Source organism: Agelaius tricolor, unplaced genomic scaffold (genome assembly GCF_023055355.1).
Source record: "Agelaius tricolor isolate 1412-34295 unplaced genomic scaffold, bAgeTri1.0.p SCAF_16, whole genome shotgun sequence".
Lineage (NCBI taxonomy): Eukaryota > Metazoa > Chordata > Aves > Passeriformes > Icteridae > Agelaius > Agelaius tricolor.
The window spans coordinates 7,566,045-7,586,025 of record NW_027269276.1 but is presented as its reverse complement, the minus strand read 5'-3'; the positions used below and the strand labels follow the sequence as shown (position 1 = coordinate 7,586,025).

At 49.2% G+C, this 19,981-nt stretch overlaps 2 protein-coding genes across 2 annotated transcripts; one reads left to right on the top strand and one right to left on the bottom strand.

Annotated features, from left to right (window-relative positions):
* Positions 1-725: 725 nt before the first annotated feature.
* MRPS11 (mitochondrial ribosomal protein S11) lies at positions 726-4,423 on the bottom strand. Its single transcript, XM_071441305.1, has 6 exons — positions 4,296-4,423; positions 4,048-4,158; positions 3,722-3,811; positions 2,919-3,048; positions 1,519-1,584; positions 726-1,087 (listed from the first exon to the last, which is right to left on the bottom strand). Exons 1-6 carry the CDS (start codon positions 4,328-4,330, stop codon positions 980-982), a joined length of 540 nt encoding a protein of 179 aa, XP_071297406.1. The 5' UTR covers positions 4,331-4,423; the 3' UTR covers positions 726-979.
* MRPL46 (mitochondrial ribosomal protein L46) lies at positions 4,373-6,884 on the top strand. The gene is made up of 4 exons (XM_071441304.1): positions 4,373-4,599; positions 4,956-5,148; positions 5,675-5,848; positions 6,444-6,884. Exons 1-4 carry the CDS (start codon positions 4,405-4,407, stop codon positions 6,692-6,694), a joined length of 813 nt encoding a protein of 270 aa, XP_071297405.1. The 5' UTR covers positions 4,373-4,404; the 3' UTR covers positions 6,695-6,884.
* Positions 6,885-19,981: the final 13,097 nt, after the last annotated feature.

Genomic DNA, 19,981 nt, shown 5'->3' with positions numbered 1-19,981 from the left:
TTACTGCTTTTACCTTCCCTGCTTAATGCTCCTGACATATTTCCTTGGCAGAAATTCTGGACGGAGCTGGGACAGCGGTAATACATCACAGACCCACAACAAGCTCCTGCTGCTTGTGGATACACAGAGGTACAGTTCAAGACTTAAGTGCTTTGTATCTCCTTGGCAGCATTTCATTATTCCTTGGGCCTACTAACCCCTGCTTGCTGTCCCCAGGACCCCGGAAAATCCAGTTTGTGGTGCACAAGGCAGGGCCAAAGAGACTGCAAGCATCAAACCTGGCAAGATCCCAGCAGCCCCTTTAGAAAGTGAGGTGCTTTCCTTTGCCAAGAGCAGTGGCAGGTCAGTACAGCTTGGGTGAAACAAAGTACTGCAACAGATCTGTGCCAGAAATCAGGAATGGATCCAGGCTGGTGCTCTGTGAACAGGGAGAGCTGCCTCTCATAGGGCACACGTGGCTCTGTGAGCCAGAGGGAAGGAAAGAGTTACCCCATGCCTTGTTTCCCAATGTGAGCAGTGAGACAAAGAGGGAAGGAAGATGACCTGACCCTGTGCAGTTGTTTACTACAGATGATTACAGGAGATTGAGATCTCAGGCTGTCCTTCTGCCTGACAAGGGCACTAATGGCATGGAGGGCTAGACAAGAGCCACATATGGTGGTAAGAGGAAGAGAGCAGTCAAAAGGAAGTAATAAGCCAAAATACTTCTAGGAACACAGCAGGAATGGCTGTCAAAAGACCAACATTTTAATCAACAAACTTTGTAGACAAGAGGCTTCCCACTAAGGGAATACACGGATTCCTGCTTTCACCAGCAGCTTCTATCTCCTGCATTTTCAAGGCTCAGCATGGTCTCTCCAAGCTTCCCTCAACAAGTATTTCCAGGGAGGGTGGCCTTCCAGAATCAGTCACAGAAGCAACATTCAACCCAGTCCCTGATGAACTGACGCTGAAAGCTGTGTGTCCCTTGCCCTGCCCCTCACACTCTCCTGGCTTTCCGTGGGCGGCAGCCGTTGTGGGGGACCGGGCTGTTGTCGGTGATGGAGATGATCTCCAAACCTCCCATTGTCAGCCCCTTGATGGCAGCCTGCAACAAAACAGCAGATGACAGCTATCAACACACAGAACAGCAGAGAAGGGAAAAAGCTCAGGGCAAAACAGTTTCGTCCCCCATCCGAAAATCAACTTGTTCCAATGCTTCTCACTTCTTAATTCTTAAAAATAAGTAACTCATTCAGAAAACCCAGTTTAAACTTATCTGCTCTAGTCCTTTCTTGAGCATTCCTACTGATTTTCCTGCTTTAGCCATAAGAAGCCCCAAATACAGCTTTTATTCAACCTCCAACATGGTATTACTCTAAAATTATAATGACTCTAAAAATTCATTACTGGGCACTTAGGTGAGGAATCCTTTACATCAGCTTCAGAAAAACCAAGTTAATTGAAACCAGCCTGAGTTTAGAAAACATCCATGATAGCTGAGAAAATAAAGTATGGAAAAGAAACTCCAACACCTACTTTGCGTCCTGGTCCCAGTCCTTTCACCATGACTCGCACATGCAATACACCCTTCCCACGTGCCTTCTGTAAAAAGAACAACTGGTTAGTGTTCTCTCTGACATAAACTCTGGCTCCCCTGGTGTCTTTCATTTTCATAGTAGTATTTAAGTAAAAATAAAGATTAGGTAGTAATGGATAGAGAAGACATATATAGGGATTACTGCAGAGACACTAAGAGCAAACGAGGCTGGGGTATGGCCATGGCAGTTCAAGAGAACTTCTGTGCTAAACTCTGAGCTCTGCACAGAGAGAAAGCTCTCAAATCAAACTATCTGTGACTTAAAGCCAGAGCAAAAAAGGACATATCCATGAATACATGACTGAAGTGGCAAGGGACTAACAATGACTAATTCTAAGTTGTTTTCCCTTCTCTAATGTGGCGACTTCTACCCTGTGAGCAGTGGATTCTTTCTGGAGGGTAAATGAGAAGAGCAGGCAAGCTTTAGATTTGCTTTGCAGGAGTCCACACCTCCAGGGCAAAAATTCTAGGGGCTTTCAAATTGGAAATGAAGAACTGCTGTACAGCACAGCCCTGCTGCCACCACGTGGAGGGAGCCACCTCTGGCTCTCTTTCTCATTGTGCTCTGGTGCAATTAACGTACTAACTACTTCAACAGTGACAGAATCAATGTGTCCAAGCACAGCTACGTAGCTATTATGAGGCTCCAACAAGCACAGATTAATAGTGAAGATGTTCTTATATCCCTCTGAGTCAACCACAATAAGCTGTTGGCCAGCAGTGGCACCAAACTCCTCTGGCATGAAAGGCTGAAGTGAGTTCCACCTAAATTAGGGTAAGGATTTTCAGTTTAACCTTGCCTCATTCTGCTGTAATGAGGACCATAACACAGCCAGCCTCATCTCCTCCACCTGGACACCCACATGGTTTTTTTCAGAAAGAGTTACAATAAATGACATGCAGCTGGAATGAACAGGTGCAAGAACATCACTTCCTCTGACTGGAACTGCTGGCTGGAGCTCAGTTCTGTGGCAGAGAGCAGATATAAAATATCCAGACAATAACTACAGCTACTTCTCGGTACCCTACGGTGCAAAACTTGAACTGCTACTGATTCAGAGGCTACATTCCCCAAATGACTGAGAAATGTTCACTTAGGAAAAGAGGAGGCTGTGCAGACCAGTGCTAGAAAGGACAGGTTCCAAGTTACAATCACACATTTCCAATCACAACCTGCACAGCTCAGCTCCCACTTGGGGCATTTCTAACAGCTCTTTCAAACACACTTTGTGTGCAAATGAAACTCCAGCACCACAGTGCTGCCTGCGAGCCAGGGCTGTGCCCAGGGGCAGGCAGGCAGAGCTCCCCTCAGGAGGTGGGGATCATGGTGGGCACTCACCACTGCTGCAGCCATGGCTGCAGTCTGGGCTGCGATGGCAGTGCCCTTCCTGGCGTTCTGGAAGCCCTCTGTGCCGCAGGACGTGCGGGAGAACGGCTGGTTGTCAAAGCTCACCACCTGGATGTGCGTGCTGCGGAGGGACAGGGGCAGAGGCAAGAAGCAAGCTGGAACAAAGCTTTATTCTCCAGTTTCTCGCTCACCTTACTGGCATAACTGACTTCTGTCTCTCTTTCAAAGTATCCCACTCAAACCCACTGCAGAGACCACCCAGCAGTGACCTGGTCATCTTACAGGCCCCAGCAGAACCTTTCTGGAGGTGTGCTCTCACTCAGCCCTTTCAGATCCACCTCTCACTGCATTTTATCTCTTCTATTAAAAAAAAAAATGCACAAGACACTTTTAGAACTTGAAAGAGCCTTAAGCAGTAACACATCACAGGAGCAATCACTGATGAAACACAACTGTCTCATGGAGAATATAATAATTTTTTCAACACCTGCACAGAAATAGTGCTAGAGCATGGGCTGGAAGTAACCTGCTCTTAAAACTATCAGCATCTGATTATTCATATCAGAATGTAATCAATATATAAAAACAATCTCACAGCTTTTAAGAGACTCCAAGAACAGGTATGCTCCCTGAACACCACTGAGGTTTAAATCAGTATCATCTTCCCAGCCATGAACACCATTCCCTTGGCTGTTTTCCTTTGAGCCTTTAGATCAAAATGATGACAGGCCAAACCCCGGGTTCGAAGCTTTGATTTCACACGAGAGCTGGAATGGAGCAGCTCATTTGCTTACTTGTTGTACGTTGCTTTGATGTGAGCTATCGGGACCTCTTCATAAACCTTGCCATCCCATATCATGGAGTTCCTCTGCAGGATTAAAGAGCTGAGGAGCAAAGTAAGAATTGTCAGGCCTCGCTCTTTAAATATTACAAAGTTTCATTTCATATCGGGAAATAAAGAAAGAAGGGAGCAAACCTCCGAAAAACACAAGCTGCGTTTCTGATTGAGTCAAGCGGCTCCCTCCCCTTCCTCGGCTGAAAACCCACCGAAGGCGATAAAACCTCGCAGCAAGAGGCAGATGGCAGCGCCCTCCCGGCGCGGCCTGGCCTCGGCTCTCACCTCTGCTCGGTCGCGCTCTGCTTCTCCGTCTCCTTGGCAGCGGCCCCCGCCACGTCCTGCAGCCTCGGGGGGCCGGAGCGGAGCCCGCGGCACAGGGCGGCGGCGCGGCCCCTGAGGAGACAACCGCGGCTGAGCGCTGGGCGACAGCGGGCAGCCCCCAGCGGCCACCCCGCAGCAAGGGGAGCCCTCCCCGCTGTCCCCTCGCTGTCCCCCCGCTCCCCACAGCCCGTCCCGCCCTCTCCGCTCACCCCCAGCCCAGCACGCGTAGCCCAGCCAGCGCCATGGCCGCGCTGATGGCGGCGCTCGGCCCGCGCCGGGGAGCGGCCGCGCGGAGCACGCCGGGAGCGAGGAGGGGACATGGCGGGGCATTGTGGGGCGCGGGCCATGGCGGCGCCCCTGCGGCCGCGGGCGGCGGGCAGCGCTCGCTGGGTTTGTAGCGCTGCCGCGCGGCGCCCCTGGAGGCTCTTTGGGGCCATGTGCTTGTTGAGGCTTCCCCGAATCACGCAGCCTCTGGAAAAGGAGGAGGAAGAGGTGGCGGCGCTCATGGAGCAGGTAGAGGGGGATGTGTGCGCGTGTCTGCGTGAGGGTGTGGATGGGGAAATGGCGCCCTCAGGTATGAGGGGAGGGGAGCATCAGGGGCTGGTGGCCTCGCACACATCGTCTGTGATGTTGCTCTCCAAGTGCCCTGCGTGCGATTTGCTCCACATCTCGTGGGTGTTGGAGGTGTCCCCACGGTCGCCTCCATGGTGTTGGTGTCCCACTCACACGCTCTGGCTGCAAGGAGGGAAGCCCTGTTCAACCTCAGGAAATTCCTATTGCCTTACTTTCCTGAATTGGAAATAATTTAATTCTGCTTGCTAATACCTATAGTGCTTGTGGCTTAAGACTTCTTTATTTTGCTTTTCTAGATAGAGCTGGAGAGGAGCCTCTATTCCGATCATGAAGTGCGTAAGCTGGAGGAGGAGGAGCAGCTCAAGAAGAAGATGGAAAGCTTGTATGATGAGGATGAAGCTCGTGGCAAGACAGTCATCATGGCTCAGGACCTGGAGGAGAAGTGGGAGCAGAAGTTTCTGCGGTTCAAACCTGCCCCACGGATAACAGGTACAGCCTGGAGTTCGTGGTGGGTGAGAACACCCAGATTGTTTGCCAGAGTGCAATTCAGTAGAAGGAAGGCGTTTTTGGTCTCTTTTTTTGTTTGTTTTAAAGAGAGTCTTGACACTGTGGCAGCACATGCGCAGTTAACAGTCTGACAGGGAAATCAGTGTTCCCATGCTGCAAAAAAAGTGTATGTTCACCAGGGCAAAATGATGCACATAGATGTGGTTTCCAGACAAGAGAAATGTTTGGTCATTTGGTTCTCAAGCTCTGCTTAGTGCTCTTGTTGGTTTTTGTGAAGGTGGAGATCTAGGCTGCTTATTATAGAGTCTTTCTGGATAGGAGAACAGCACCTGAATCCTGCGATGACTTCTAGAGTAACTGAGAGCATTCCTGTCTAGATTTCTGTCATATTCCACATACCCACATGTGTGTATTGTTTCTGGGTGTGAGGCCCAGAGGATTGATAACTGAGGGGGTCAGAGCATGCTGCCAGGAGACTTTGTTTCCAGCATGTGTTGGTTTTTGGCAGATGCTGACAAAAGCAACGATCGAACATCGTTGAACAGGAAGCTGGACAGCAACCTGATGCTTCTGGTGAAACAGAAAATTGGTAACCAGGAGCTGTGGCTCCTGCCTCAAGTGGAGTGGCAGCCTGGAGAGACGCTACGGAGCACGGCTGAACGAGCCATGGCTACGTTTTTGGGTGTGTAGCTTGACTCTTCCTTTTGTTTGTCCCAGTGGTTTTCTTCCAGTGCCCTGTCTGAGGGATCTTTGCCATCTGCTGTAGTGAAATCTTCTCCCATTTGCTGGGAAAAGGCATGTTGTGGCAGAGGGCTGGCACACTGGGACTTGGGATCTCTGGCTGCCAGCAGCAGCAGTGCCATGTCTGGCCATCATGGGTCATTTTGGGGTATCACCAGACACCCCTGAATGTCTGGAGTTGCTCTGGGCTTCTCTTTCCCTGTTGTTGCCCTGTAGTAGCTTTTGTGGCGGATGGGTGATGAAGACAAACACGTGTCCTTGCTTTTCACTCAAGATTGGCAAAGCTGGATACCCTCCCCTTCCTCCCTCTCCCACTCTAAGAGGACTCTCTGGTCTCCAAATGAGCTGTTTTTTCATGAGAAAAAAACCACAGTTCTTTCACAGTTGTCAGTATTTGTGCCAAAGAGGGAACAGCCAGTCTGAACCTCATACAAGGAATGGCTTATGCTGTGTTGTTGTTATACAGGAGAGCAGTTATTGTTGTTCTGTGTTCTTATGTCTTACTCTCTTTCTCTTGCATTGCTGGCTTCTTGCAGGAGATCACATTCAAGCCAAAGTCCTGGGGAATGCACCATTTGGGATTTACAAGTATAAATTCCCCAGGGCCATCAGAACTGAGAATAACGTGGGAGCCAAAGTCTTCTTCTTCAAAGCCTTCCTCCAAAGCAGTGATTTGTCCCAGGCAAAGCTGAAGGCAGATTACCTGTGGGTCACGAAGAAGGAGCTGGGAGATTACCTGCAGTCAGAATACCTGAAAAAAGTCAATAGATTCCTCCTGGACTTATGAGCAATGGCCTGTGCTCCAGCAGATGGGGAAGGTGTGGGACGTGGCTCCAGGGAGGAGCACAGCTGCTGCTTTGCATGGTCTGGGTGTGTGAGATGTTCACTTGGGCTCTGGAGGATAATTTGCCTTTGCCTTATTTCCCAGTTCTCGTCACTGGCCCTGTACTGAATAAATATTAAATCTATACTTGGAAGTGAAGCTTTCCTGAGGGAGTTCTTTGCTCTTGTTGAATTCTCCTCCTCCACCTCTTCTGGAAATGCATGTTGTATCCTTTCCTCTCCCAAGAGTGTGGTTCCCTGGGGCTGTGCTACCCAGAAGGTTTGCTTTCCTCTCCAGACTGCTGCCACAGGCTCAGCCTCAAAGGGTTTCTCCTTGCTGTAGCTAATGCTTATCACTGGTCCCTGCTCTCTGATAAGAGCAGCACTGGAGGGTTATCTGTGTGTCCAGGTGGGAACAGACTCTCCTGAACACCAGCCAGGACAGGATGGGTTTCTGGGGAACGTAAGCAGGGATATTCACAGCTTGTTAACTTCTAGTGTTAGCTGCCTCTGGCCTGGAGTCTGTGATGCACAGCGGCTGTGGAGGACACGGATCCATGAGGAATGGGCAGCCGCCTTCCCACTCTCACTGCCTCCCTGTGAGCCTCAGGTTACAGCAACAGACACTGAGGGAGGATAGCAGCAGCAGCAGCTGCTCTCTGTCTGGGCTGGGAGGCTCATTTTTCCTGGGAGGGGAAGGTGCTTTAGCATTGCTGTCTCATGGGAGCAGCCTCAAAGGTGTCTCTAGGGAGTTCTTGGCTCCCATTCCCACTGCATCAGGCCAGCACTGCTAACCAGCACAGCTGGGTCTGCCTCAGGTAGCCTGACCCTATTACCCTAGTTTCTTTATTAGAAGATCTATCCTGGGCTTGTGTGGTGCTGTCTTGGCCCTCTGGGGCTGGTTCTGTTGTTGGAGGTTTTTTCTGGTTGTAAATGTTGCTGTTCAGTAGTCAAGAGTGCTGCTGGACCTCGCAGGGAATGAGCTTGCTCCAGCAGCAGGGAGAGAGGGAGGAAATAACTGTCATAAATCATCCAGAGAGAGTTTGGACTCCAGAGGTGGAACTGGAGATTGCTGTATGTACTTTATCAATCCTTTGGGAGCTGTTGAGCTCCAGGCTTCAAATTAAAGTTATCCTTAATCACTCTGCAAGACACTGGGGTGGAAGGTAGCACAGCAGCCTTCTATTTTCCAATGCTGGACAGTCTGGGAGCTGCAGGTTTGCCATAAATTACCAACAAAACTTGGCTCCTGGAAGCATCCTCACAGGCCTGGCAAGGAGGCTGACTCTGCAGCAGAGAGCAGTGGCAAAGAGGAAATAAATGTGGAGCAGAACATGTGCCTGAAAGGCTGCAGATTTTTGGCTGCTCTCTGAGGTCAGCACTGCTGAAGGGAGCCCTGTTGCCTTCTCCAGGACTGGAAGATCCTGAAGCAGGGGGAGGCGAGTCCTTCCCCTCAGGCTGTGCCCCTCCTGTGGGGGCACATGGGTGCAGTCAGTACAGGTTTTCTCTGCCACTCTTGTTTCAGGCTGTCCCTGGCTCCAGAAGATGCAGCTGGGACCTCACCATGGCAGGTTTTGTATTGCTAGGACAAAACTTTCAAAGCATAGAAAATGCTGTTTAATCTGTGCTTGCTCCCAAAAGACAGAGCACAAATGAAAGAAAAGGCTGTACTGAAACCTTGCTGATCTTCAGACCCAGGCAGTTCCTATTTCTGGATTACTCAAGCTGCAAGTCTTTGGGCATTGTCTGTGCTGAGAGATGTGTAGCTCCTTCAGCAGTGCAAAGGTCAGAATCAACAGCATCCTACATTTTTAAATGTTTTTCCTTGTCCTCAGACCTTACAGGTAGCATGTGTGTGAGAAACTTGGTCTTTTCTGAAAGCTGAAAGTGTTTTTTCATCACCTGAAATAAAAATTCCTGCTTGCAACCTCTGTGGGAACGGCACCATCTATTTATTTATTTAAAATATTTTTATTTTTCCTGTAGTTGATTTTATTTTAAGCAACTCAGCCAGTTGCTGCAAACAATCACAGATCCTATAGCTCAGAGGCTTTTGCTCAGTTCTCCTGTGTGACCTCTTCTTCCCCAGCCTTGGGGAGAGGGAAGCTGGAGGATCCTAAAGGATGGCTTGAATCTTCTCATTTCCTCTACTCCCAAACTCCTGCAGTAGGTCACTGAGGCTGTTCTTTTCCTTTGGGAACTTGGTGGCTGCAGGCTGCCTTTCCACTCAGCATGAGCCTATTCCCATACTCAGAGCTGCAGAAGTCTGAGCAGGCTGGTGGTAACTGCTGAAAAGGCAGCACAAAGCCCGAGAGCCTCTTCTGAGAGAGCAGAAGGAACCTGTGGAGTTGTGGCTGTGTGAAAGCTGCTGCAGTCCAGCACAAAGACCAGGGGGAGCATTTTACTTTGGTTGAAACACAAAACTCCCTTTGCAAATGTGATGGAGAGCCACCAGAGTTTGTCTGGGTGTTGAAGGAGGCTGGAGCTTTTTCGGACTCAAACCCTGGCGGGTTTTTCTCACCTTGACAAAGTCCCTCTCACATGAGATCTCTGCCAGAACCTGAGGCTGCACCAAGGGCCTGGGGAAGAAACTGAGTTTGTTGTGGTTCTTCAGTGCAAGGCAGGGTGAGATCAGTTGAAGAGCTCTCCTGCGAAGGGTGCACTGCAGAGAGGAATTTTGCAAAGGACCCATAGCTCCTCGCTTTGAGAGCAGCAATGTGAGGCTTATCTAAGCAGTCCCAGGTAAGATCCATGCTGCTGTTACCCACTCCTGACTGTGCACACCTGAGAGGAAGCTCCTGACTGCTCAGGCTGCAGAGGCTTTCTGCTCCTCAAAACCAGTTTTGGCATGGGATGCTTCCATGATTCTTAAGGGTCATATACAAAAAGCCTCATCCTTTCTCTCTCCAAGGGGAAGGAAGCACCTGAAGATGTCCTGGCCCTGGTGTGGTGCAGTCCAGCAGCTGTTGCTAAAAGTCTCCAGTAGCAGACACAAATGGAAGGAGCAGTTGCATTCTAAAGCACTGGCATCTAAGCCATCACTTAAACCACCATGTTAGAAGAGAGAGCTGAGAGTTTTCTTTGTGGCAAGTTGACACTAACACTCCCCTCCAGTGGAGAAGAAATAACAAGTCCTAATAAAAACACTTCTCAGCTTCACAGATACAGTTTTCCTTTACTTTTACAAAATTGTTGCCTAGCTGAAATCCCTCCTTGTCTGTGTAAGTTTTGGGGGTTGGTGCTCTCTAAGCAGAGCCCTGCTCATATGTTTTGTGATAGTTTGAACTGTTGAGAACCTCACACTTTCTCACATAATGGGAAAGTCCAGTATAAAAAACAACAAACCCTGCTGTTTGTTGCTCCTTCTGGCTTCTTTATTGCCCCAAGCAATGAAAGTCTTCAGAACTAGGAAGATAAATACACGTGGAGCCAGGAGAGGTCTTTGGAGCCACAGGCTACACCTCTTCCTGCTCTCTGAAAACCTGCAGGAGGAGAGATGCTATTCTCCCAAATACAACCATGAGCAGGGATGCATGCTGGGGGTGCAGGTAGCATCCTGAGGCATCCCTGACTGCCAGGCCAGGGGTGAGCTGGCTCAGGGACAATGGGAATTGGGCTGTCCCAGCTGCTGCAGTGTTTGGGCTCACTCTCTGTCCTGGAAGATGAATCATCTCCAGCAGCATCAGTCCCTTTGCCTTTATGTTCAAGCTCCCATTCTTGTGTTGGAAGGGATCTCTGTCTCTGGAAGGAATTTTTGTGCAGGTGCTGCCCTTTCCTGCTGTGCTCTGCTGCCTGCAGGAGATGCAGCCTGGGCTGCTCTGCTCATGGCAGCCCAGAGACCCAGCAGAAAGTTGTGTGGGAAATCTTGAGGTCACCAGTGGCACGAGTGGACTAGATCCCATCCTTTTGTTTTTGGGGACACCTTTTTCCTCCTTTTTCTTGTGAAAACCCTGTGGTTGGTATAACCAGCATGTTGGAAAGACACAGAGTGGGACAGTCAGGAGGCAAGGCTTGAGTGAATCTCTGCAAAAGTAAGAATGGATATAAAATAAAGGGTACTGCTGAGAAACTTGTACTCAGGGTCAAATTTCCTCAGAAGCTTTGTTGATACTACCCAATCCTTGACATCCATCCCTCAAAAAGAAAAGCCAGGAATTTTTAAGGTGAGTATGAAATGCTGACAGCAGGAATGCCCTTCAGGTAGTTCCAGCTACAGCTTTGCTGTCAAGGCTACTTTTCCCTAACAGATCTTGTGGGTTATAAAATCCTTTGTCAGGACTTCATAAGCAATGCTTGAAGACCCAGGGGAATTTCTCAATTGAATTATGAAGTGTCTTTCAGCAATGAAGCCTCTATGGAGAGAATGCAGGGCTTTAGGACTCACCATCACAGCCCACTCCAGGAGCAGGACTGTGCACTGCCAGCAACTGGCTCTTTACCTGGCTGCTGAACATCCAATTTCATAATTGACCAATGCAAAAGTTGAGGAAAAGATTTTACATCTAAGAGTTTGAATTTTAAGCTGAACTCTGTTGGAGCTTAAGGTGAGAGTTGATATTGAAGGCAGATCATCTTCTGAGGGGCTGCTCTTCCTCTCAGGCATCTGGGCAGAGGGAGATTGGGGACATCATGACATGAGGCATGGGCCAGCACTGCTGCTGCCTGACAGCTTTCTGCTCTCTCTCATCTATCAAAGTAATTATGCCCATTACATTTCTCCTTTCAGGTTTTACCCTCCCAAATGTTATTCCTCAGCAGTAAACCTGTGGGGTGAGTGAATTATTGGGGAAAAATCCTAGGTATAATCCAGGTTTAATGGGCACATAGGAAAAACACACTGGGTTTGGAGGGTGGCTCAGCCAGCGTCCTGCTTCTGCAGACAAATAGAAATTTATCTTGATGTGTGTATATATCTAGTTTCATGATCTGTGAGCTCTTAATAATTGGTTTGGTGACCTGCTGGCAGTATTCTCTCTGTGTAGAGCTTTCCCCAGCCCCCAGTTAATATAATGGGTCACAAATCCCATTTGCTTTTGAATTCTGAGTAATCCTTTTGTTAATGTTGCCTATTGCTTTTCTGGAAGCACTGGAGGAAACCGGAGCCATGTGCTAATCAGTAAATCTGGTTCTGCGGGTTCCGAAGCCGCTGCCCTGCCCCGCCTGCCCTTTCCAAATGCCCGGTTTGTGTCAGACCCAAAGCTCCCCTCTGCAGAACAGCAATTGCTTCCCAAGCTGGGAAGTGGCAGGGCTTCAAGCTTCAAGTGGCACGGGCTGCAAATGTTGGATGAGCTTGAGGAAAAAGGGATCTGGTGGGGAGTGGGCAGCCAAGATGTGAGGGGTTTGGAGAGGAGGGAAATTGGGCATTCAGGGTGTCTGATCCCACCAGTGCCCTGTGTGGAGGGGCAGTGAGTCCCCCATTTTAGGGGGTGGGACCCATGGGGACCCACTTTTCAGCCTCTGCTCCATCAGCACTCCCAGCTTGACATCCAGTCTTGTCCCTCCTTAGGGAATGTGGTGCAGCAGGCAGTGCCTTCCACCAGAATGCTGGGGCTAGCAGGGGCAGGAGGCAGTGAGCAAGATGGGCATTACCTGTCCCAGATCTTTCTGGATTTCATATCCCTTAATTTTCTCTGCCTGCAAATAGGATTACAGCGAGTCTTGCCTGTTCTCTCCTGCCCTTGTGGGTAGGTAGTTATCTGGACCCTTTCAGAGGAACAAGAAGCTGCCAGACACCCCCTAAGGTGATTCCAGGTACATCCCTGCTGAAGGAAGGAAGGAAGGGAGAGCATCAGCTCCCGAGATTGCCTGAAGACAAAGTTAAAATCACCAGCTACAGGGGCCTGGCAGGGATTGTGTTCCTGCTGCAGTGATTACCCATGGATTGAACTGGGTGGGAATCTTCAGAGGCATGTCCAAGCACCAGAATATTCCAAGCCACAAAGTCGGTGTTTCTTGATTACTTTTGTTTGTTTCCTGATTTTCTCTAAGTTTTCAGTCTCCTGCACAGCTGATAAGCCTCACCCTTCACCCTTTTCCCTCATGCTTCCATTTGTCTCCCTATTTTTAGCCTGTCTGTGGCACTCTTCACACAATGCCTGTGTGCACTGCTTTGATCAGAGCTGCTGACAATGATGACATGACCTTGAAGGCAGCGGCTTGCAGCAAGTCAAGCTGTGCTGTATTTAGTTAGCTTCTTGTACTGGGCATGGTGTCACAACCCAGGCAGGCACACAGCATCGCCTCTCCTCACTCCCATGCTGTTTTCCTTGATAGTTCCCACCAGGACTTGGGCTATTTGACTCCAAACCCATTCCCTGGCTCTGGCCCAGAGTGAGGAGCATGGCAGGGAATTATCAGTGCTGGGAGCTTGATGCTCAAATGTTGCTGGCTCTAATCTAAGAGCTAAATTCCCCCGAGGATGGAGGTGGATGCTGCTTGCTGCCCATGAAACAGCTCAGTACTAGGCACTAGATGGCAGGCAGTGACTGGGAAATCCTTCCAGTGGAGTTTTATTTCCCTTTCCCCTTAAAATAACCTCCTGCTCTAGCTCTGGCACGCTCCAGCGTGGGAACCTGGAGCATGGAATAAGGATCAACAATTTTTAACTGCTGTCTTCAAGCTTGTACCTCTCACGTTGAAGGATCCCAGTGATTGGCAGATGGTTGTCTTTGCTCCACTGAGGCTTGACAAGAAGCAGGAGAGCCCAAAGAGCTTCTAGTGCAGGGAAAAGAGGCAGGGAACAGGCAGGCAGCATGTGAGAATAGAGAGTGGATGGAGGGCAGGTGCTGAGGTGTGCCCAGGGCACTGTGCAGGGGTTAGGGAGGGATAGGGGTCCATCCATATGGAATAGAGATAGAGGCAAAAAATGACTGTGTGTGTTTGATGCAAACAAGGGGGAGTCAAGCAATCCCTAAGGATCAATTTCCTATAAGCCTTGTTGTGCAGCAGTTGCTTTGGAGAGGGCAGTGTTGAGGTTTCAGCCACATGCTGTCCCTCACCTTGCGAGGGGGAGGGTGGTCACCAGGCTCTGGCTGTGGGGCTTTGTCACTGGGGAGGGCCTGATCCTCTCTCCAGACTGGCACAGCATGCCTTTGATTTACTTGGGCTGGGCTTGGGGGTTTATCTCCAAAAGTACACATAAAAGTGGACTCATCTAGAAGAATATATTTATACCCTATTCTACTCCAGTGATGCAGCAGCATGTGCTCCCATGCACTGTTGGAGGCAGGAGTGGCAAAATCCCTTCTTTAGTGACCAGGGGTCTATATTCAGCATGTCCCTGGACCCTGCTGCTGTGTGCTGCTCCCACCTCTATGGAGCTCAGGACAAGACAGCACCCATGGTGCCAGGTGCCTGGCTGTCCTGTTCCCAGGCACCAGCACAGAGCCACAGCCCCTGTGCCACACTCTGGGTGTTGTAGGTCCTCTGTAAGCACCTTCCAACAAAAAGGGGATTATCTTTAGCTTGTTAGAGTCCTTGCAGGGAGGGAGAATAAGGCTCTTTGCTCTGAAACGTTCTCTTCCTTGGGATTACAAGATAATGCATATGAAACGACATTAGCTCAGCCAGGTTTATGGATTATTTGAAAATCAAATTCTTTTAATCTCATCCACCATCTGGCACCAGCGTAACAGCCAGCAGCCAGCTCGCTGCCACTTCCACCCTGACTGTGTCGGAGTGACTGAAAGTGTCACAGCCACTGAGGGGACACCAGCATCCCTGGCTGTCACCCTGCATCCTGGCACCAGCACCCAGGCCTGCCTTGTCCTGATTTCTTCCCCAGACAGCGTGGAGGGAACGTGTCTCTGAGGAACTGGAGGGAGGCCTTGGCACGCACTGGGAATGAACAGACGGACGAGGAACGTTTCCCTGCTCGTGCCTGTGTGACCATGAGGCTCAAAGCCAGAGGGGTTCCCTGGCCTTGGGTAAAGGTTAAGGTCAGAGCAGGGGAACTGCCAGTCTCACTGGTGTGATTTACAGTGATCTCCTGGCTGGGCAGGGAGGGATGAGGGTGCAGGATGCTGATGCAGAGTTTTTTCTGGGGAGGTTGTGGTTCCTTGTGGATATTAACTGGGAGCTGCATCTGTGCTCAGTGGTGGGGCCGGAGGCTCCATGGGTACCAGAGAGGCAGGGAGCACTTGTGCTGTTTGCCAGGGGCAGTACAAGCAGGAATGCTGTCCCCAAGGGGCAGGACAGAGTGGGACAGCCTGTCAGAGGTGCAGCATGGAGCACTCGTGAGGCATTGCCATGGGCAGCACCACAGAGCCCAACCTGGCTCCCTCTCCCTGGCTCACAGGTCAAGGAGCACAGGGACTGGAGGGTGGTGAGGGATCCCACCAGAGCTACCAGAACTGGGGATGAGTGAGTGAGTGAGTGAGTGAGTGAGTGAGTGAGTGTTGTGTGCTGGGCACTGTCATCCCTACTCCAACTCCACATCTGATTTTTCAGATGCCAAGGCAGCTGGGCTGCAGAGCTGCTTGGTTCTCCTGTTTTTGGTTTCTGTGCTGAGCCTCAATACAACCATCCATCTTCTCCTGTCTCCTCCAGAACACTTCTGTACCTACTACCAAGGAGCGCTCTAATCTCAGTACCCATTTAACATGAATAAAAAGCCTTCTGGGACAATAGGTCACGGTTATACAATTTAGCTCAAGTAGAGAAAAGGCCTTTATGGCTGTGAATACATGAATACTTAAAATATATATATAACATTGGTTAACATCAGGACTTATAAGCATAATATATATATATAGCACTGGGCTAACAGTCTGTGCCTTGACTCCCTCCACAGAAGGCTGGAGCTGTTCTGCCTGTCAGCTCTGGCCCAGTGACTCTTCATGCTGGAGTCAAAATTTGCTCTGCTGCCCATTTTTTGCAGGGCTTTTGGTGTGGTGAGCAGTTGTTACAGGCAGGGAGCTCTGTGACTGCTGCTTGGTGGGGATCAGGATGAGGAGGGTGAGAATTTAGCACCTCTGTCCACAGGTAAAAATGCACACAGAACCAGGCTGGTAGCTGCTGTGCCATGCAGTAATTTGCTCCCATGATTTGTGTGCCCTGAAGAGAGTTGCATGCAAATAAAAAAAAAAAAAAAGAAGAAAAACAAGAAAAAGAAAAATGAATAGCTCTAAAGAAAAGAAATTGTCATTTCTGTAGGTAATTAATTACTAATTATACAATCTCGGCATTGTCTGTATCATTACAATTACTTGGTTTTTCAATACATTGTAGCTTTAATTAAATAAACCCTTAGATTCTTCTTTTTTCTCCTCCTCTCTAACACAAAGTAATTTTTTTTTTTAGTACCAAAGAATAAATTAATTGTGTAATTAGTGACTTTTACATTGTCACTCCTGAAAAGGTTATTTCCAGGTTGTTTGTATGAAGGGGCTGGAGAATGCTTGTGAAATGTTGTTTGATACCAAGACTCCTGGGAATTACCTGTCAGTGGCTGGGGATGCTGGTGGAGAAATCTGGGGAGATTTGCCAGTGGGATTTGCCAGTGCTGGGGCACAAATGGCAAGAAGGGGATGCTAGGGCTGGATGGAGGAAGCTGTCAAGCACTGCTCGTTATCCCCTTGCTTATTTGCATGTTTGTGAATAAATATATTTCATTTTGATGCAGAAATGCCCTTTAGAAGGCATCTTCAGACCCTCCAGACAGGAGGTGAATGGCAGCGAAGCTGTGGCTGCTTCTGTGTGCTCCCTCTGCTACAGGTGGGAAGGAAAGGAAGGAAAAACCCCAGGGGGCTGTGAGCTGGTGGGGATGGCATGTCACCCCCTGCCCCACCACCTGCAGGGGACATTGCAGATCCCAGGCAGGAAAAGGGGAATTTAGCATGCAGCTAGTGATAGGGATAGATCTTAATAGATCTGCACTTATTATTTGGAAAAGAAAATCAGGATTACAGGCTTATGAAGGATTAGCAAGCATGAATGCATATTTCTGCATATAGTGCTCCTTTTGTAAACCCATTGTGCCATTAGGCTGATATAGAGTTATACCATTACCAGCATGACATCAGTGTATCAGATAGTCTTGATTAGAAGACCCAGCAGCTGTACAAAGGAAAACAGGGCATTCCTGCAAGCCTGCTGATCCTCTGCTGTTTGTTCCTCATGGTTTGCCTCAAAAACATATTGGTTTTCAGACAGCATCAGCACCACCACCAGTAGGACAGACACCCTGTGGGCACTGGCCCACCTCCTGGGCCTGTCAAAGTGACCACATGGAGGTTTTTAATATTTCAGCTGCCCTGTCCTGTGGGTTTTAAAGTAGCAGCAGGAAGGTGAATGCATGAGGATCCCCAAGTGTCTGCACTCAGCTGTAATGGTGGAGAGAGATCTTGGATTGCTCAGAAGAGGCTGGATCACTCATGGATATTTGTGTAGGGGTCTTTCAGTGTGGCTGAAGCTGCATTTCTGGTTTTAGCTGGAATACAAAAGGATCCTCATAAAGGTGGTGTGTCTGCTGGCTTTGAGCACTGCACATCCTCAAGGACAGCAGCTGCCAGGTCTTAGCTCTGGGAGCCCCAGAGATGTGGGAGCTACCTGGAGGTGTAAAGAATTTGATGCAAACGTGGAAAACTTCAAGAGCCTTCCTGTACTTCATAGCCTGCAAGTCTTGGCCCCCCATGACTGTCAGTGTGTGGGTAACCTTAGCAAACCCAATCCCTTGGCTGTAAGCTTCCCTAGGGGTCACCTTTGTAAGTAGAGTTGTGCTGAGCAAGAAACTGGGATGGAGGAGCAGGAGGTGAGTGGTTATGAGATTTCAGAGCCTCTATGTGTATGAGTACAAGTTTTGATTTTTACTAAATATTTTCCCCTTTCATTTAAACCATTGTGTTTTTTTTTCCAGGGAAATGTAATAAGAGCCCATGTGTTTCTAACTAAATGGCAGCCTGTGCTTAGCAAACAACCCAGGGTCTAGTTTGGATGGGATCCCTGCATTGATGTTGCTGGAAATCAAATAAGTTGAATAAGGCAGCTTGTTCCTGGAGCTGCCCAGAGCTGTTTGTTTATTGGGCCAAAGGGAGTGAGGAGCCCCTGGAGCACCCAGGGCTGCAGGAAGCTCTGTGGGACAGCAGGATGTCTCTGTTCTGCTCTGATGTCGTCCTTTCCTTGCTGTCAGTCAGCTGTCACAGCATTCCAGGAATGATCCCAGTGCTGGAGGCAGCCAGCTCCATCCATGGGCTCCCCTTAGCACTCCTGCCTCTCCCTTTGAGGGTGATTTCAGCAAGAAAATTTGATTTTTCCTACCTCTGTGGTCCACAAAATACATCCCCCTAGGGGTCTCCCACTTCCACACTGGGATGAAGAGCATCTCTTCAGAGTGAGTGACCTGCTGCTGCCAGAGGTGCTGGTCCCTTGGGCAGCCACTTCCATTTTGCCTCCTCTTCTTGCTGCAGGTTCCCTCCCCTCTCACTCACTGATCTCCTGCAAGTGTCACTTTGCTGATACTTTAGGCTTGAACTGGGACCAGTTTCCTTTTTGCCCTGTCATGGTCCTGGAGCCTTCAGAGCTCAGATCACTTTTGAGTGTGAGATTCCAAAATACTTTGAAATACTTGAAAAACAGTATGCATTTTTTTTCTCTCTCCATTGAAGTGTATGTCTGTGGGGGTTTTGTTATTTTTTCCTTGAACATGTTTAAAGTTTCTTTTGGCCATAATTTCTTCTTGTGATGTAAGTGTTCTGACAAACTTGACCCTATGCTGCAAAGCAGTTCTGCATGAATGATCCAAGTAGGTCAAGCAATCTTCCTCTCTGCTTCTTTCCCCTGAAGTCAAAAATGACCCTACAGCCACAAACCCGGTGTGTAGAACCCAGTGCACCCTACAATACCAAACCAGAGTGCACCCAGCCCTGGCTGATGTGTGCTGATATGGTTTCAGAGGTACTGATGCTGCTGCTGGTGTGTCCTTTCTGAGGCCATCAGCGTCAGCAGCCCTGTTAGCTGTGACATGAGGAGGGTGACTCATGGGCTGCACTGACACAAGCAGGGCCAGGGCCTCCATGGGCTAGCAGGTTCCTAACCTGCGTCAGCAAAATGAGGGGTGAAGAAAGGAAATGAGAATGACAACCAAAGCTGAGTCTGAGGGGCAGGGAGCAAGGGAGGTGGGAAGGTCACCTCCCTCTGAGCCTGTGTCCCCACAGTCCCCACACCTGACCAGGCACAAGCTGCAGGTGGACTCAGCTCCAGACTGGGAGCTGTGAAGTGCTGCTGTTATTTTAGATGCTGGAAACATTGACTGTGGACATGTTCTCCAACTTTCTTACCGAGCTGAGAGCCTTGGGGCATCTTCCTCACCTCTCCCTGCAGAGGCTTTTGAGGGGCTGATTCTTGTGGGTTGGCACCTCTGATTTCCTGGTTTTGCCATTAATATTTTGTTTGCTGGTGCAACAAACCCTCCTTAGGTCAAAACTGCAGAGGGAAGCAGATGAGAAGTGCTTAACAGTCCTGAAGCTGAGCAAGCAGCTGAGAAGGCTGGTCAAAGCAAAATTAAGATGCTGTGAACCTCGTTGCAATGATTAATGGCTCTTTTTATATGAAGATGTTCAGAAACTGACATTTACTGAAGAAATGAGAGTGAGGTCTTTGGAATAAACTAGGAAGAGTTGTTTAGGTTTTTTTAATAAAAAGAGATGTTTCAGCCAATACAAGCAATTAAGCATTCCTTGGTGCTTCTCCCTTCTTGCAGCCTGTAACAGAAGAAAAAACATGGAGAGACAAATAGCTCAGTTTGGATCATGGGACAACCAGACTGGAGCATGGCCTGCAGCTATGGTGGCTTTCAGGAAGTGCTGAACGGGGGTGATGAACCAGCCCATCCTCACCCTGTGTGTCCTTGACAGCTCTCTGAGCTGCAGGACAGGAGATAATGAGATGGCAGGAGACAATCTCAGTGACCACCCCTACCAGCAGCCTGGCAGCAGCTCCCAGCCCAGCCCACCCTCAGCAGCAAGCAGAGCAGACAGCAGCAGCATCCTCAGCACTCATCCCTGTACCTGCATCCTTTGAGCCTTCCTTCATCACCACCCCAAGCATGGAAAACAGCCTGGAAAGCTGGGGGGTCATAGCTCCCTGGATGCTCTCAACAGTGCTACCCCAAGAGCAAATCTGATATCACAAGTCAGTAATGAATTGGAGCTGGGCTGTAATGATTTCTAAAAATGTTTTCTAAGGCTGGCTGTCGATGCCACAGCTCAATCTTTAAAAGGATTTCACTGTTCCTAGAGCAGAATCCAAGAGAGCA